Consider the following 18,034-nt stretch of genomic DNA (forward strand, 5'->3'; position numbering starts at 1 on the left):
TTCTTTGTGACTCAGTTTGAGCTGGGTTTATTTTGTAGGGCTGTCAGAAGCTTGGCAGAGCTGTGGAGCCCCTGGGCATCTGCTGAAACTGATTCAGCCAAGCTGTTGTTTATCTAAGGCTTTTGTTTGCTCTGCGGAGCTCTCACGCTGTGGCAGGGCGGGCGAGGGAAGCTGCGAGCGTCTCCCTGTTTGTTGGTGCGGAATTATCAATTCTAGATTTCCTGCTGGGTTTTACAGTGGCCTGTAGAATTGTTCTCTTCCTTGCCAGCCCTGGGACGGGTGAAGCAAAGCCACTGCCTGTTTGGAAAGACAGCTTTCTGCAACACAGGGAGCCCTGAGTGGCAAGTCAGTGCAGGTCCCGGCAGGGCGGGGAAGCCTTTTGCAAACTCATGGGAAAATAGTTCCCGTGTGATGTGAAGCTCATTACCAAAGTCAGTGCATGACTTTTATTGCTGATTCTACCAGATGCTTGGCTGAGCCCATTTTAATCTCTTTCAAGTGGCATGGACCTAATTGGTATCTTAGAATCCCTCTCTGCAGCAGGAGCCTGATCCGAGGCCTCCGAATCGATGAGGAGCGTCCTGCCAGCTTCGGTGGATTTCTGTTTGCCAAAGAGTCCCTATGAATCCGTGCACAGACTGAGCTGAACCCTTCTTAGATCTCAGCAAAGTGCTGTGTCTGTGCCCTCAGAGCAGCTTTCTCAGACTGAAACCTCTCTCCCCATTTTGGACACTCTGACCCAGCTAAGTCGAGGACTGTCCCTGGAGCAGTGGTGGCCAAAGCAATGGAATTCCCTGTGCTGTGATCTCTTCCCTGGCTGCAGCGATCACTGAGATAGGAAGCGAGGCAAGGAAGGAGTTGAGGCAGTGTGTCTGGAAAGGAGATGACATCTCTGGAGGTGAAGGTGATGCTATTACACAGTCTGTGGTTTAAGGAGCCACCTGGCAACCAACTCACAGCTTTTGCTGATGCCACTCTGCGTGTAAGGGTGAGCTCTCCCTGTGCAGAGCAGCACTAGTGAAAGGAAAGAAGAAATCCCTGGCCTTCAAACCTCATAAGCTGCCCAGGTTTCCTAACAGCCTGAATTGCATCTGCTCACTGCTTGTGGGTGTTTGCCTGATGTGCCAGGTCACACCTCCGCCCTTCAGGAGTGGGGAGACATGCTGGAAAAGGCGAGGAAGTCCCACGGAGTGGGGTGGGGGAGAAAGCAGTGATTCCCCCAGCACTGCAACATCTGGAAAGCATTTTGGAGGGCACACAACTCCTGTGGTAATGTGAGTCTGCAACCCAGAAAGCCAACGGTGTCCTGGGCTCATCCCACAGCATGGGCAGGAGATGAGTGAGGTGATCATCCCCCTGTACTCTGCTCAGGTGAGACCCCACCTGAAGTACTGCCAACAGTTCTGGTGTCCCCAGCATAAGGACTTGGAACTGTTGGAGCAAGTCCAGAGGAGGCCACGAAGATGATGAGGGGACTGGAGCACCTCTGCCTATGGAGACAGGCTGGGAGAGCTGGGGCTGTTCAGCCTGGAGAGGAGAAGATTGTGTGGAAACCTCACAGCACCTTTCAGTATCTGAAGAGGTCAACAGGGAAGCTGGAGAAGGACTGTTCATCAGGAATTTGAGTGACAGGACAAGTGGGAATGGTTCACACTGATGTAGAGTAGGTTTAGATTAGATATTAGGAAGAAATCCTTCCCTGTGAGGGTGGGCAGGCCCTAGCACAGGTTGCCCAGAGAAGCTGTGGCTGCCCCATCCCTGGAAGTGTCCAAGGCCAGGTTGGACAGGGCTTGGAGCAACCTGGGCTGGTGGAAGGTGTCCCTGCCCATGGCAGGGGGTGGAATGAGATGAGCTTTACAGTCCCCACTACTCAAACCATCCCATGATCCTGTGATTGCAGCCATTCCACCTCGCACTGTCCCGTAGGATTCAGGAGGATGCTCATGTGCAGCCAGGCAACCCAACATCCTGAATTTTAGCCTGAACTTCTCCTCCCTACTGTGAAATGAGCCTGTATGTTTGAGGCCAGGTCCTGGGAGCTGTTCATTCATATTTAAACAAGGGAGGGAGGGACAGAGGAGAGCACTGGGAGCACTGGTGCTCCTGCCAGGCCCAGGCAGTAAGTTCTTCCCTGCACTGGCAGCAGCCTGTAAATTAATACCATTTGTGTATCACCAGTTCTCAGCCTGAAATATGTTTGGGGAACAACAGTTGGAATATCCAACAGTCTCACAAAACAGGTGAATAAACACCTTTAACCTTTTATTTCAGCTGGAATACAACTGGTTCTAAAGAGAAAGTCAAAATGGCACTATCCCGTGAGTCCTTATTCTTCCATAAACTCTTTTGCTTGTCAGGAAAAGTCCCTCCCTTCCTCCTGCTTTCCAGAGGAGCAGAAGCACAGAGCAAGGTGCACCAGCCCCTGGGAATGATGCTCTGATCCCAGCTCTGCCTTTCCAGGGGTGTTTCTGCCTCCTGCATCTGAGGACGCCATCGGTTCATTACCCGGCTCTCTCATTTTATTTGATTTTTTTTTCTCCCCTCGCAATTTGTTTGTTTCTAGAGCAGCAGACAGAGAGAAGTGAAGGGCTCCGTATAAACACGTCAGGAGCAGGTTTCTCCCAGGCTGGAGGGCAAAGCACAGGCGATGCAACATGACAGGTCCCACCCTGGGTGATGGGTGGGGAAAAAACTCCTGGTGCCGCTTGCGAAACGCTCCAGCTGCTGCCTCCTGCACTCGGCATGGCAGGGAGAAAAATTGCAAAACCAGCAAAGACGTTGTTTATCTATTTCTGAAATGCTTTTTCCCACCTCTCCTGGGTGCTGCCTTTCGCTGTGATTTTTCATTTGGGGGTTTTTTGGTGTTTTGTTTGTTGGTTTTTGGGGTTTTTTTTTGTAATGCAGCTGAGATTTAGGTGTTGGTCGTTCAGATTGTTCTGTCCAGGGAAGGCAATGTCCAACCTGCTACTACAAAGCATGAAGCCTCTTGCCAAACCTCACAGGGACACCAGGGTCTGACCAAGCAATGACTGTTCAAGGACTCTAAATCTTTGTTTTCCTTGACAAGATTGCCCAAACCACTCTGTTTTGGGGTTCTTTTAAACCTGAATGCAGCCATCACAGGAAATGACACGTTCAGACCTGGAATCCCAATGGAACAAAGCTCCCACTGACAATGAGGGATGTTTGTCCAGGGGAAGGAAAGCCAAGCAGGGACAGCAGGGAGCATTCCTGTCCGGTGGTGACAACTCACCTGCAGATAAAGCACTTGGGGGAGAAAGCTGTGAACCCTTCTCCCACAGAAGCCATTTGGTTAAGAATTTTCACAGTCTCTAGAGCAGAGGGATCACCAAAGTGGTTTTCATTAGTGCCATCAGGGACATAATTGCTACAGGGACCCAGCTGGGTGGGCCAGGGCAGGGCAGAGCCCGAGGCTCCAGCAGTGGGGCCTGAGGAGAGCAGTGGTGAGCAGGGATGGACCAGCAGCCACTGGTCCCCACCTGTTCTGTGCCAGGATCCAGCTCAGTTAACTGCTTTAACTGGAGCACCATTAGGCCTGACAAATATTCCTTGGTCTGGCCCTCATGACAGGAAAGACACGGAGGGGCTGGAGTGTGACCTCAGAAGGGAACGGAGCTGGGGAAGGGGCTGGAGCACCAGGAGAAGCTGAGGGAGCTGGGGAGGCTCAGCCTGGAGAAAAGGAGGCTCAGGGGGGACCTTCTGGCTCTGCAATCCCTGAGAGGAGGGGGGAACCAGGGTGGGGGTCGGACTCTGCTCCCAGGGAACAGGGACAGGAGGAGAGGGAACGGCCTCAAACTGTGCCAGGGGAGGGGCAGGTTGGACATCAGGAGGTGCAGTGGTGTTTGGGGGTTTGCATCACACATGCTGCAACTCAGGGACCACCAGGCTGTGCCCTTGGCTTTGAGCCCAGTGCTGAGCAGATCCTGTTTCAGGGGTGCTGTTGAGGTGTCAGGGTCGAGGGGGCAGCTCGTGCTGGGCCTCCTCCTGCCATGACTGCACCACTCTGGGTGCCCCAGTTCATCTTCCCTAAACCTCCCTCAGGTTTGTCTGGGTAAATCTTGGTCACCCCTGAACCTCCTATGGGACCTGTGGCGTCACTCAGGCCTTGCATCAGGACACAGCACACACAGTTCCTGCTGGATTGGCTTTGGGAACTGGTGGCCACTCATAACTCACGTCATCAGTAGGGTGACAAATGTCTCTAGGGGTCTTCAGGGCTCGACAGCACCTGCACTGGAACATCACCTAACCCATCAGTGCACCCCAGGATGGTCCCTGTGCAAATGAACCTTCTGGAAGGTTGGACATCCCTGAGGGCTGAGCCATCCCCTGGCACATGAGCCAAGGAAATGCTGCAGCCAAGTGCAAAGCCCTGATGTTCAAGTGCCTCTTTCTGGAGTGGCCCCACTGATTCCAGTGTTGCCTTCTACTACTACCACTACTACTGCAGTGCCAGCTACAATAATCCTGCAAGCAAGGCACTCCACAAGAGGAATAAACAGAAAATAATCTTTAATAAAGGGTAAAGCAGAGGTTTTAGTCAGCAGTGTTAGAATCATGGAATTTTTAAGTCTATGGCTTTTTCATAGAATTGGAAAAGCCCTCTAAGATCACCAAGTCCAACCATTCCCCCAGCACTGCCACAGGCACCACTAAACCATACCCCCAAGTGCCATATCCACAGGGTTTTTGACTCCACCACTGCCCTGAGCAGCCTGTGCCAAGTTGACTGATCCAGAGACAGCTCCTCCTCCAGATCTATCATTTCTTCTGCTCTAATATTTGAACATCAGTATCATAAAAGATGAAAACACAGAAGCAAAAAGGAAGACACGTTTCCAGGAAGGCACAAATCAAGACAAAAGGAGGAAGGCAGGGATAACAGCTTTTAGGAGCTGTGGGTGAGACAGGAAACCTCCTGTCCTTTAACGTCACCATCTAAGGCAATGTCTTGGATTGAGGCAATTTAAGGGCAGTGTCTCAGCAACAACATGGACATGGATTGCCTGCTACACCTTTTTAACTCCAGGGGTATTAAGAGTGAGCAATTTTCCTCGATATGAAGCTGGGTCATTTCCCTGAAGTATCTGAATGTGCCTCTGCACCTCAAAGGACTCTGCTGCTTCTGAGGCACATCCACAGCTCCAGGTCCAGCTGGAAAGAAGTCCAGCAATTTTGTTCTTCAAAAATAGATTCACTTTAGCTTTGTTTTCATGCCTTCCAACCCAGAGATTACAAACAGGAAACATTTTTTTCAGAAAGCCTAGAACCTGCAGAGACTTCAGAAAAGGCCTGCAGACCAGAGCTGAAGTTAACCCAGGCTGGAGGCTGGTGGTGGATGTGTGTAAACCTTTAACACTTTCTGGAAAGGAGCAAAATGGAGGAGGTTCCTCAGTGTGGTTGGGGAATATGATGTCTGTTAAGCTTGTTAAGCAGATTTAGGCTTGAGGTTATATGTTCCAATGTGCCAATGGCACTTGGGACTCATCGCCCCCAACCTGCAGCCTGTTAATGTGACTGCTCCCATCCAGCTCCCAGTGGCAGGAGATAGGAATCCAGAGGAGCTGATTCATCCTGACCTGACAGATCTCCAAGATACAGCAGATGAATCACCTCCTCCTTGTACCTCTCTCTTTGCTGGCCAGGGGAGGAGGCCAACACGACTTGTCAGGACTGAATGGCTGATTTTCAGATAGACACAGTTAGGTAAGACAAATTTCACTGTGAATCCTTCACGAGTCCCAGTCCTGAACAGTAGCCCAGGTCCTGAAGACCTTTACCAAAAATTTCTAAAACAAAAGGCACTTCAATTTGGAGAGAGACCTTCCCTCATAAATAACCCCAAAAAAAGACCTTCAGAAAACAACCAGAGCTGCATAAGGCCATAGGGAACCACAAGTGACTGAAATTCTGTGTCCATGGGACTCTGGTGTCTCATGGAGGCCCTGATCTCCATCACCACCTTCCAAGCTGTTCAGCATTGCTGGATGAAATCCCCAGCAGCCAGTGGCATTTCTACCTACCTAGAATTTGTCCAGGTGTCACAATATTTGGGAATAAGATCAGTTAATTAACAAGATTAAACAATAATCCTCACATCAGTAGCACTGACTGCAGCACTGTGTTCCCAGCATGAGCATGAGCTCAAAGGGCTGTTGCAGAGCTGGGGCCGAGCTCCCTCTCTCTTTAACAAAAAAAAAAATCCATCCAGAAAAATATTGAAATGGCTGAAACAGAGCACTTCTGCTTACACAAAGCATAACAAACTGCATTCAGGAATCACAGTGGACAATACATCATCAAAACAAACCATCACCATCATTTCACTTGTGAGGCTCAGAGACTCCACCTCTGCCTCGGGAGGTGCCTCAGCTGCACATTTCTGGTGGCCACAAAACCCCTGCCTGTTTGCCATGCCCAGACCCTTCTGCAGGGCCCCACCACTGCCTTAGGGGTGGAGAGAGGGCAGTTAAATGGATGGACTTTGCTCTGACCCATCACAGAATCCCAAACTGGTTTGGGTTTGATGGGACCGTAAAGCTCATCCAGTTCCACCCCCTACCAAGGGCAGGGACACCTTCCACTAGCCCAGGTTGCTCCAAGCCCCGTCCAGCCTGGTCTTGGACACTTCTAGGGATGGGGCAGCCACAGATTCACTGGGCAACTGGAGCCTCCCCACCCTCCCAGGGAAGAATTCCTCCCCAATATCCCATCTAACCCTGCCCTCTGGCAGTTTGAAGCCATTCCCCTTGTCACTCCAGTCACTTGTAAATAGTTTCTCTCCATATTTCCTGTGGGCTCCCTTAAGGTCCTGGAAGGCCACAATTAGGTCACCCCAAAGCCTTCTCTTCTCCAGGGTGAACAATCCCCATTCTCTCAGCCTTTCCTGACAGCAGAGCTGCTCCATCCCCTTACTCAACCTGGCGGCCTCCTCTGGACTTGCTTTTCCAGTTACAGTCAATACAATCACCCTTTTGGGGGCAGATACCCCACTGTCTGGGATTTAACCAGCACAGCAAAAGGCACTGAAACAAGACAACAGACAGGCTGTAAATAAAAATTTCCAAGACGCTCCAGTGCTCCCAGTTTTCCTGCTGAATGTGCAGCAAAACCCAGCGGTGCAAACCCAGCAAGAGGCATCGCTGCCTTGAAGCAAGAGTGCTGCACCAAGGCCATTAGGAACGACACAGGAGTCCTTCTGAAGCTGAGGAATGCTGATGCTCTGAACAGGCAGAGGATCCAGCAACTACTAGGAAAAGCTGCAACCCTCTGTCTGTGTGCTCGAAGCCAACAAAAGCACCTTTCCTGGTTCAAGCCTTTGATGGTCGACTCGGAGCTGCTTTGCAGTCCCAGAGTTGTTGAAAGGAGCCCTTTCCTTTTCTCATATTCAAATCCCAGAGCTGAATTGTTCCTTTCTACTTCAGAGCTGATGAAAAGCCAGGAAAGAAGAGAACACAGGGCTGAGGTGGAACACGAGCACAAGTTGTGCCAGTAGGCTGTGGAGTGGTTTGGAGTGAGTGATTCCTTGTGTGATTCCTTGTGTCACCAAGGACAGGAGCAGGACTCTGGGGGATGTCCTGCACAAAGACAAGGACTATCTCACCTGTGCTTTTTCTGGAAATCTGTGACAATTTTTGGGGGAATCACTGCAGAAGAACTGGACAATCTTTTTTTTTTCCAAGCACAGAGAATATCTGGCAAGGCTCTGCACTAGCATGAGATTGGGAACAGCAACACAGTTGTAATGCAATGGTCATCACTCCTCAACCACACTAATGTTGTTCAAAGGGACATTTTGGTGCACAGAAGCAAAAGTGGAAACTGCTGCAGGTGGGCAATGGATGTGCTCCAAACCTGAACTGAGCTTTAGGAGCCTGAACCCAACACTGATCCTTCAGACAGCTTCAAACCCCTTTCATGAGCTTATTAATCCACAAAACCCAACTAAATCTTGTCCACACTGAAGTCCCCAAGCACATAAGACATAGATGGAGGGTCCTTGATAATCCTCCCCCTTTGAACTGAATCACTTTTTAAGAGAACATAGTGATGCATAATCTCTCTTGGGCACGTTTCTGAAGCACTGTGACCTTCCTACAAGACTGTGAGAGCATTTTTTCTGTGCAGATACCTCAGAGCAAGCCACAGTTCCCAGATCAAAGAGTTTCTTACCGGATATCCCCAGCTGCTGTTCCCTGTCTGGGTTTTGGTGTAGTAGCTGCCCCGGGATGTCCCGTAGCCATAACCATCAGCTAAACCATCATACATGGAACCTGTAAAGGGAAAAAAAAAAAATAATGTGTTCAGCAGGAGAAAGTATTCCCATGGGACACATTTTAGAGCACTGAGCTCTTTTTTTTTTCCAGCAAGTTTAGTTATGGAATAGTAACAGAGATATAAATCAGGAACACAGAAAATAGAAGCTGTAAGTTGAGTCCTTGCCATGGCAGGCAGCTCATAGAAGATGGTCATTCCAGAAGAGCTCTTGGAAACTCCAGCTCTCAGACCACAGGTGACACCCTGAGGTTTTCAGCACAAAAGACCCAGTGCCATAAAATCTACAGCAGATGAGCAGAAAGCACCAGAGAACCAGCCCAGTGTCTTGGGTCGTAGAATCACAGAATCATGTAGTGGTTTGGGTTGGAAGGGACCTTAAAGCCCATCCCATTCCATCCCCTGCCATGGGCAGGGACACCTTCCACTATCTCAGGTTGCTCCAAGCCCTGTCCAACCTGGCCTTGGACACTTCCAGGGATGGGGCAGCCACAGCTTCACTGGGCAACCAGAGCCTCCCCACCATCCCAGGGAAGAATTCCTCCCCAGTATCCCATCTAACCCTGCCCTCTGTTAGTGTGAAGCCATTCCCCCTTGTCCCATCACTCCAGATCCTGGTAAACAGTCTCTCTCCATGCTTCTTGTCAGCTCCCTCCAGACACTGGAAGGCCTGAATTGGGTCACCTCAAAGCTTCTCTTCTCCAGGCTGAACAATCCCAGTTCCCTCAGCCTCTCCTCACAGCAGAGCTGCTCCAGCCCTCTGATCAGCTTGGTGAATTCCTCTTTGCTCTATGAGAGGAACTTGATGGTATTTTGTGCTGCACAGCCTGGAAGGTCTGACCCTGGAACCCACTTCCTTCACTCTGACTTGGAGATAAATAGGATTTCCCTCTCTGGAGGAAAAACCCATCCCTGACCCTTTCCATGGTCTGCCTTTCTGTGTCTGAATCCTGACAACCACATCAACACAAGCAGCCTTGCTAAAATCAATAAACAGCCAATAACAAGCACAACAGGTAAAGGTAAAAGTGTATTTAACACATGGGGATCTAAACCAGTCAAACACTAAAAAGCCTGATTTCACTGCCTTAAATTTCAATGTCATCTCTAAAAGATCACTTGGTGTGTTTGCACTTTCTTTGCCTGAAAATGTATTAAGCTCCATCATCATTTCTGGGATGATGGGGGAGAAAAGTGAGTCTGGATCTCAGATATGCTTTCTAAACATCTTGGATCAGGAGGAACTCATCAGCCATTTCTGCTGTTCCTCAGTGCTTTAACCAGGGTGTTTGGACTTACCTATCCCAGCCCTTCCCAAAGCTGTCTCTCCCCTTCGGCAGCGCAAACCTCGGATCCCTCCCAAAAAGATTTTACTCAACGCCACATTCATCACTACAAGGAAAAACGAAGCAAGTCCTTCTCTTTCCACAGGGTCATTTCCTAAACCCCCTTCAGATGGTCCCAAAGAGTTCAAGGCCATTCAAGTTTCGTTTCCAGAGCCGCTCAAGGATTGTGGCATCATCCCAGGTCCCGTTATGAGGAAGCACAAACCCTACACTCAAATGAACTTCCAGGGGAAGCTCTGAATGCCTAACAACCTACAGAATCAGGACATACCTGTCTCAGCTTATGCACCTAAACTGGTGGGTAATGTCAGAAATATCCTAATCTCTGTGATTGTTTGATAAGACTCATCTCTTGAGATAAACTGGATAAGCTCGACCGCAAAGGCCCCGAAGCCACTCCGGTCTTCTACAGCCACTGATGCCCGGAATAAACCTGATTTATTGCCTTGCCTGAGGCTCCCAGAACCTGTTATGGTGATTTGGTTTGTGGCTAAAAATTCTTGCATTTTCTCAGGAAGATGATTCCTGTGGATAATAATGAGATTTGCTCTCTGTTGTCAACGAGAGAGGAGTGAGTCTGTAGGGATGGGAGCACCTGGAGACCATCACCCAGTGCAGAACAGGCAGTAGTGAGGTATTTTCACCTGTGCTGGGAACCACAGGGCCTCATTTTCCACAGTCCAGAGCCTGGGTGGGCATTGCTCCTTACTGACATCTCTCTAGCCCTGATGGCTTTAGGTGTATAAAGCTGTACAGAACTTGCTGATAAATCATGGAAATGGCCATGGGCATGCAGTGGGACATTCAACCATGTCCTTCACCTTGTGCTCCCTCCCCACCCTGGGATTCCCAGATCAGGAATTAGTGTTGGGCCTCAGCAGCAGAAAGGCAGGGCTGGAAATGGTTAAGTTTGGGCCAGAGTTAACCCATAACCATCATTCTGAGCACAAAGATCAAGCCATCCCATGGTCATTTCCTGGGAATTCTTTCTTTGAATCAACCTCTTGATCTCTGTAAACGTCATGTAACTGCAGGGGGGAGCACCTGGGAGCGTTTTCCTGACACAGTGAGGGAGCAGGTGCAGGAAAGGGTTTTTGGGCATGACTTGCAGGTCCATCTGACCAGTCCTCCCTGGGGATCAGGTTTGTCCTTTCAGGATCCGTTCTTGCCACGCACTGCACTCAAGACTCAAGGACTTTGCATCTGAGCAAGGAGACACCAAAAAATAAGCCAGTTGAGGCACATCTCTAATTTTCTTGGATAAATTTACTGCTACATGGTCAAATTCAAGAGATTGGGCAGCTCCTGCAAGTTTATGTCCTTCAGTTGTGGAAGAGTTGCCTTCACCTCCAAGAACTTGCACATAAGAGCTTATAAATACATAATTATATAGAACCTCAAATGTGCAAGGCATTTTGAAGTCACCTTGCTGGTTGGAGAAGATGCTTCTCCTGCCACCACACAACTGTGATTTTATTGCTTGGAGAGCTCAGTCTGAAGGGCAGGAAGGACCTGGGGATTTTCTGATGGGGGTGGCTAAAGAAAACATCACCTTTGTTTGTTTCTGAAAGTTTAGACACTTCTTGGCTGGGTCCTTCTTAAGAACCAGCTTGGAGGTGTGATCATCCCTCAGGGACAGGAAGGACATTCCTCTTTTCAGCTGGTCACAGGCTCACAGAATCTGGGGTAAAACCAGACAATCTCAAAAAAAAAAAAAACCCACCCATTTTTGCAGGGTGTGGAAATGCTCTTTGGGGGAGGTGACTCCTTGGTGATTTTTCCTAGCAATGTTCACTTATATCTGTGTCCCATTTGTTGTCATCCAAGCAGCTGGTTGGCTCTCTGAAGTGCCCACATGCACTTGGACAAACACAGAGCCAATCAAATCCAGATATTAGCAGTAGATAACAGAGAATCACAGAATCATTCAGGTTGGAAAAGGCCTCCAGGATCACACTGCCATGGTCACCATTAACCCGTGTCCCCAGGTGCCACATCCACAGCCCTTTTGAACACTTCCAGGGATGGTGACTCCACCACTGCCCTGGGCAGCCTGGGCCAGTGCCTGACCAGCCTTTCCAGGAAGAAATTCCTCCCAAATATCCAACCTAAACCTCCCCTGGCACAACTTGAGGCTATTTCCTCTTGTCCTGTCCTTTGTTCCCTGGGAGCAGATCCCAACCCCCACCTGGCTCCACCCTTCTATGGGGGAGTTGGAGAAAGCCAGAAGGTCCCCCCTGAGCCTCCTTTTCCCCAGGCTGAGCCCCCCAGCTCCCTCAGCTGCTCCTCATGACAAAGAACCACTCAACAGATGGAGCAGAGGCAGAAAAGATGTGGTTCCAATCACCCAGATGAAGCTCAGCCTCCCAGTGACCACACTGTGGACAGAAACCCCCTGAGGGCTGCTCAGGCTCTCCCCCCTCCCCGGGTTATCCTTCCCCCCCAAGGCATTTCTTTCAAAACTAGGTCAATTGAAAATCTTATTGACCTTCAGGGGGACAATCCCTGAGGGTAAAATCGAATTAAACCAGGTAAGAATTGCAATATCTTGCACTTTGCAGCCCAGTGGGCCCCCACTACATTCTCCCCTTGCCCTCATCCTCCTCTCTATGCCTGTTATGGATCATTGCAGAGCAAACTGAGACTGCCACCTCAAGCAATGTGAGTGTTCTTGATGAGTTCTTTACTTTCTCCAAAGGCAGCTTTCCTCTCTTGAAGCTGAGAGCAGATGGCAAGGAGAAGAACTGGGTTCAGAAGAGCAGCAGGGACAGCCAGGGCTTCAACTGGACACAGCAAAGCCAACGTGGAGCATTGTGGAAAAGGATGCACGTTAATAAATATTAATCTGTGGCAGGGAAAGGCAAGACAAGAACCAGGCACTGGTAGTGCAGGCTAGACAAGTTAAATCATAAACTATGCAGGGCTTTCAAACAATAAGGATGATTAAACATAGGAAAAACACAGTAAGACAAGAGGGCCTGTGGGAGGCACAAAGCAAAGCCTGGATGCCTTCTAGGATGGAAGTGGCAGTGAAATCCCAGACGCTGAGATTCTTGCAGGAATGACCAAACTTCATTGCTGCCTTCTGGCCTAAGAGCTGAAGGGTTTTGGTACTTTTTTTTTCTACCCCAATAATCTGAGGTTTGTGGAAGAGCAAGGGTACAGAAGTCTAAGAACCAGACTTGCTATCCCCAAAATTTCCTCCTCCCTTCACATCAGTGTAATGACCCCCATCAAAACCAGGTGGGATCCCATCAGAGCTCAGTGGGATTTCTCCCCTCTCAGCCACAGCCAGCACAGGAATCCTCTCAATCCCAGCTCAGCCATGAGACAGTTGGATATGACAGTCCTTGGTTGGGTTTCCTCAGTGACAAGTCCCTGGCAGAACCTTTCTTTAGCCAGAGGACTTTGCAGACCAGCACCGTTGGCCACGAGGGGCTGGCTCAGCTCGGCCTGGCCTTTTCTGCTGCTGTGCCATTGAAATTCATTTTCCCTGTAAATTTGCATTACTCACAAATTCAGTGGGAGCCATCCAGTCAGGTATTCCCATGGGGGGAAGGACAGATATGCCCTAGGGCAGATCCCACAGACCCAAAACCCGAGGAGAACACACCCCCACTGATCCAAAACCCAAGAAGGGCAGACCCCAAAGAACCAACAGACCCCCCAGACTCTGCAGTCATGCTTGGGAACATCTGTAACTGCTGTGCTGAGACAAGGTCCCACTGTGGGTGCAGGCAGCTGGTTTCTGCTCACTGTCCTACCCCAGTGCACACCACTTTGAGCCCAGATTGATCACCTTGCCCTGCTGTGACTTGTGCCACACGCTGGGTGACACCAGATCTTCAGAGAGCGGCCACAACACCGTGACCTGCTGGACTCCAAATAACTGACCCATTTTACTGTATCCATCAATCAGCAGGATACTGAGGGAGCGTGTGTTGACCCTCCCAAGGAGCTCCAGTTATGGGATACACCACCACCCATCCCTGCCACGTGCAAGAGGGTTCCATGTGCTTCCCATCCCACATACACAAGGCTCCTGAAGCTGGGGGAAGCTCTGGCCTGTGCTGCAGCTCTGCCTAAAAACACAGATCAAAATGCAGCAACAGACACCTGGACCTGGACCAGCACCTGCCCAGACACACGCAGGGAACTGTCTGGGAGCAAGGGGAACAAAGCATGTGGACATTAAGCAAGGGGCTTTGGGAATACCTCGGCTTGGAACTGCCTTTGAGGAGCATCCCTGAGAAATCCCAGGTAGCTGGTGTTGGAGGAGCGCTGGGACAGGCAGGATCCACATCTGACAGACCCATGTAGCCTGTCTGTAGGAAGCATTAATTTTCCTCCTCAGGCCTGCCCAGCTAATCTTTGGCCAACAGCAGCGAAAACCAACACCTGAAAGTTTAGTTTGACCAGCTCAGGCACCAGCCAGGAGAAAAACCTGAGAATAAACGGCAACTTCTCGCCCTGCTGGGATTCCATCCATCCAGAAATTCACTGACAGAGCAACTGCTGGGGTGAATCAGCCACCAGCACCTTCGTGCTGGCCAATCCCCCCGTGGTGGGAGTGGGGCGGCCTCGCCCCCGTGTGTGGAGGCAGCTCCTGGGAGCGGGATGAGACTCAGCTTCCCTGGCACACAGAAACCAGAGCTGCACGCACTTCCCATTCCCCAGACATTCCCAAAGGTGGCTGGAGGAGGGGTTTGGCTTGTCAAGCAGAGACAGGCGGCTTGGGAATGCGCTGTTTTTCCTCTTGCCCTGTCCCATGGGTTTCACCTGGGCTCCTCTCCAAAGATAATCCCATGCTGCCATCCTTCCATCCTGCCTACGGGCAGCAGTGGGAGATATTCCTCTGCCCACTTGCCCTTGAAATGCCCCTCCACTGGAGAGGGAGGCTGGCAGTGCCCTGATGCCCATCCAGAGCCCCTCATCTCCTTCTGGCGTGTATTTTATTTTGTCAGCTCTGCCACCGTAACACCTCGAGCGACGAACCCTCCGGAGGTGGGAGGAGATTTGTGTCTCCTGCTTGGGTGGCAGAAGAAAGCTCTCCTTGCCCCAGCTCCCCCTCACCCCTTGGATTCTGTGTCCACAAAAAAACCAGAAAGCAGAGATTTTTTTTTTTCCTGGCGGTGCCCACATTCCTTCCACCACAGGACACGGCACATGTGCCCTCCACCAGGAGCCTGCTCTATTTCCCCCATCCCAGCAATTCCAATGCCAAGAGCCAGGATGACTCCCAGAGGAGCACCCACCTCCACACTTCACCCAACAGCCCTGTACCATCTGACTTCTCATGGCATACCAGCCCAAAATGTGTGTCTGGACCATGACACCTCACCAGTGCTGGATTTGGCCTCACAGTCCAGCTTGGAAAAGCTTCCAGGCAAGGCATAGTTCCCAAAAAAAAAAAGTGCCAGAGCCTGGCACAGCTCTCCCAGCTTTCCAGCTCACTCCAAACATTCAGCTGAACATTCAGTCTTAGCCTCAGCATGCCTGTCCCCCACCAAAGCCTCGAGATTTCCTCTCCCTGGGGGACTCAGCCAGGCCAGAGCTCTCTCCTGCTGCCAAAGCATCTCCAGGTCTGTGAGATTTTACACTGAGCTGTCTCAACCCTCTGACTCCAGCTTTACCTCCAAACCAGCTTTCTCCAAGCCACAAGGATGGCAAAGAAAACGATCTGCCAAGCCTTGGGCCAAAGAGGAAGGTATTCCAGCAGGAAAGCTGGCTCCAGGACTCAGCTGACTGCTTGTTTTCCGTGGCACAGGCTCGGTGCATGGAGCTGGAGTGGCTGCCCAGACCCCAACAGCCCTTTCTGCTCCTCTGCACAACGAGAGGGGGCTCTGAAACACCCCCACCAGGGACACTTCTCCTCCCAGCTCAGCTCCTTCCTGCCACTCACACCAGGGTGGTCCCAGAGACTCCCACACTTCATAGCCCGCAAATGGCAGACGTGTTGGGAGCTCCAGAGTGAAATCCCAGGCCCAGGTTTGTGCCCTGTGAGTGGGCACAGCTGCCTGCTCTTCACCTGCCCAACGCTCAGGAGGCAGTGAGCCCGGAGCATGGCCAGTTCCAGCCCCACAGCACGGTGGAGGAGCAGCTCTGCCAGCTTTGCCCATCCACGGGAGGGGATGGTGGAGAATTCCAACCGTGGAGGCACTTGCGGAGGAAGGATTTGCAAAATTAGGCAGCTACTCCAGCTTTAGAGCCAGGGGAAAACTGGTTAATAGCACCACACCGAAATGTCCAAGTGCCTCGGGGAGGTGGAGCAGTGCAGCACTCCCAGGGGATCAGCTCCACAGGGGAGAGAGTCGATGCATCCAGCTCCGAGTCTTGTCCTAACTCTTCCATCCAGCGCAAGACACCTCGGCATCCCCTGCTTGGGAGTGACCGTGAGAGAAGCAAACCGGTCTGTCCCCCACAAACAAAACCCCACCACAGCACCCCCAGAGCATCAGCCCCATCCCCAGAGGGGACCCCCCGGCCGTCCAAGGGTTTTACCTCGGTTGGAGTGGCCCACGCTCGACGACACGGACGACTTCTGCTTCTGCCGCTTCACCGTCATCATCACCTGCTCCTGGACCCGCTGCTTTCCCGTGCCCTTGGTCTTCAGCTTGTGGTCCGAGGGCAGAGCCAGGGTGGAACTGGCCTGGTCTTGGAAGCATTCATATGCCAGGGCCGTTTTCAGCGGAGAGTGGAGCATGGCTGCGATCAGAGCGCGGGGGCACAGGGGGGCTGCACTTCACAACACAGGGCGACCGCGAACCGGCTCGTGCTGGGGTTAATCTGCCGAGCCCCTCCTTGCCATACGTCCCCCTGGCCCGGGGTGTCTCAGGGCTCCTGCTCCCAGCTCGGCTCCCCGGTGTTGTGAGCAGGCACACCCTCTGCCAGACTGGATATACAGCCCTGCCTGCACACACCCACGCGCTCCCGCCGCGGCTCCTCACAGCCCCCGCGCCGTCGCTGCGGGGCACGCGGCTCCCCGGGGGCCCTCACCCCAAAAACCACCTCCCCCAGACCCTGCCAGAGCAACATGGGGCAAAGAGAATGGGTGGGTGGGTGCCACAAAGGGGAGTGGGCAAGGCTGGGAGGCGCGAGGGTTGGGGATGGACGTGGCCGTGCCCGTCACTGCCAAGGGCTCGAGGGTGAGGCTTTGTGGGCCTGGGTAGGAAACGGAGCTCTTGGGCAGCTGGAGGGCTGGAGGATCTCCCACACAGCCCTCACGTCCTGGGTTCTGGCATTTCCCTTAGTCTGAACTGGATCAAAACGGTGTCTCGGTGCCAAAAGCCTGGGGACGTCCCTGCTAGTGGGTGCACAGGGTCAGAGGGGCAATGCTGCCCACAGTGCCCACCCCTGCCCGGGGTCCAACCTCCAGCCTGCCAAGGTGCTCCTGGCTCAGTGTGTGCAGCTCCCAGTCTGCAGAAATCTTCCTCTGCCTGCACAAGTGGCAAATCCACCCCTCCGAACTCGGGAATGCAGGATCCCTGCAGAACACCCAGCACAGGGGTCAGGGAGGGGCCCGAGGTCCTCAGGAGGGTCCCGGTGCTGCCCACGGGGGTGAGACCCCTCCCCAGAGGGTGTCCCACTCGCTGCAGGGACAGGCCTGTGGACAAACACGCCAGGCAGAGTTGGGGCAATCTTTACAAGCAGTTTGGGGTAGCAGGGAGAAAACCAGGACATTTAGCAAGCAGAGTGGAAGATAAAATGGCTGTGCAAGAAATGACATGCCAGGCTATGAATGTGAGCAGAGAATTCTCCCTCTGCCAAGCCACACTGCAGCAACTCGTCTGCAGAGGACTGAACACCTTGGTGCTGGTGTGACCAGTTTCAGGTCACAGCAAGCACTGACAAAGCTCCTGCCAAGCCACAAGAGGCTGATATGGGAGAAGAGGCAAAAACCCCATCAGGAGGGAGGCCGAGGGGAGGGTGCCCAGGGCAGAGGATTCTTGGGTCCCCCAGGACCAGATCCTGGGTGTTTGTGCCAGCACACAGACTGGAGAAGGGCTGGGAGGAGCAGAGCCCTCTGTGCTGCCAGATGGAGGGTGCTAGAAAGGCAGAAGGATAGAAGGGTAGTAGAAAGGACTTGGGTGGTTTCTTTCCAGTGGGAATCATCAGCAGCCAGGGCCTGGCTGTCTGTAGATCTGATGCTTTCAGCTCACAGATGCTTTATTTCATTCCCATCCATCAGGTTTCATGTTTCCCTGGTGGTTTGTGTCCACACAGGGGCCACATTTCATATTGTGTACAGACAAGAGCAGTCTCAGAAAGCAGAGGGCAGACTCCCCAGGAGGATCAGTGTTGTGCACTGTCCTCTCCCGATGCTCCAGAATGCTCCTCCCATGAAACCCAAGAGCAGAAAGCCAGGTTTTTGTCAAGGAGACGCAGGACTAGAG

General features: G+C 51.9%; 1 protein-coding gene across 1 annotated transcript in view; it reads right to left on the reverse strand.

Annotated features, from left to right (window-relative positions):
* Nucleotides 1–16,344, reverse strand: part of PKP1 (plakophilin 1) — a 43,452-nt gene extending 27,108 nt beyond the window's left edge. The window contains exons 1-2 of the mRNA XM_050327119.1: nucleotides 16,143–16,344; nucleotides 8,194–8,294 (exon numbers count right to left, since the gene is read on the reverse strand). Coding sequence (XP_050183076.1) covers nucleotides 8,194–8,294; nucleotides 16,143–16,344 — 303 coding nt within the window. The remainder of the gene's footprint in view (nucleotides 1–8,193; nucleotides 8,295–16,142) is intronic.
* Nucleotides 16,345–18,034: the final 1,690 nt, after the last annotated feature.

This window comes from Myiozetetes cayanensis, unplaced genomic scaffold (assembly GCF_022539395.1).
Source record: "Myiozetetes cayanensis isolate MyiCay16 unplaced genomic scaffold, myiCay2020 scf32, whole genome shotgun sequence".
Classification (NCBI taxonomy): Eukaryota; Metazoa; Chordata; class Aves; order Passeriformes; family Tyrannidae; genus Myiozetetes; species Myiozetetes cayanensis.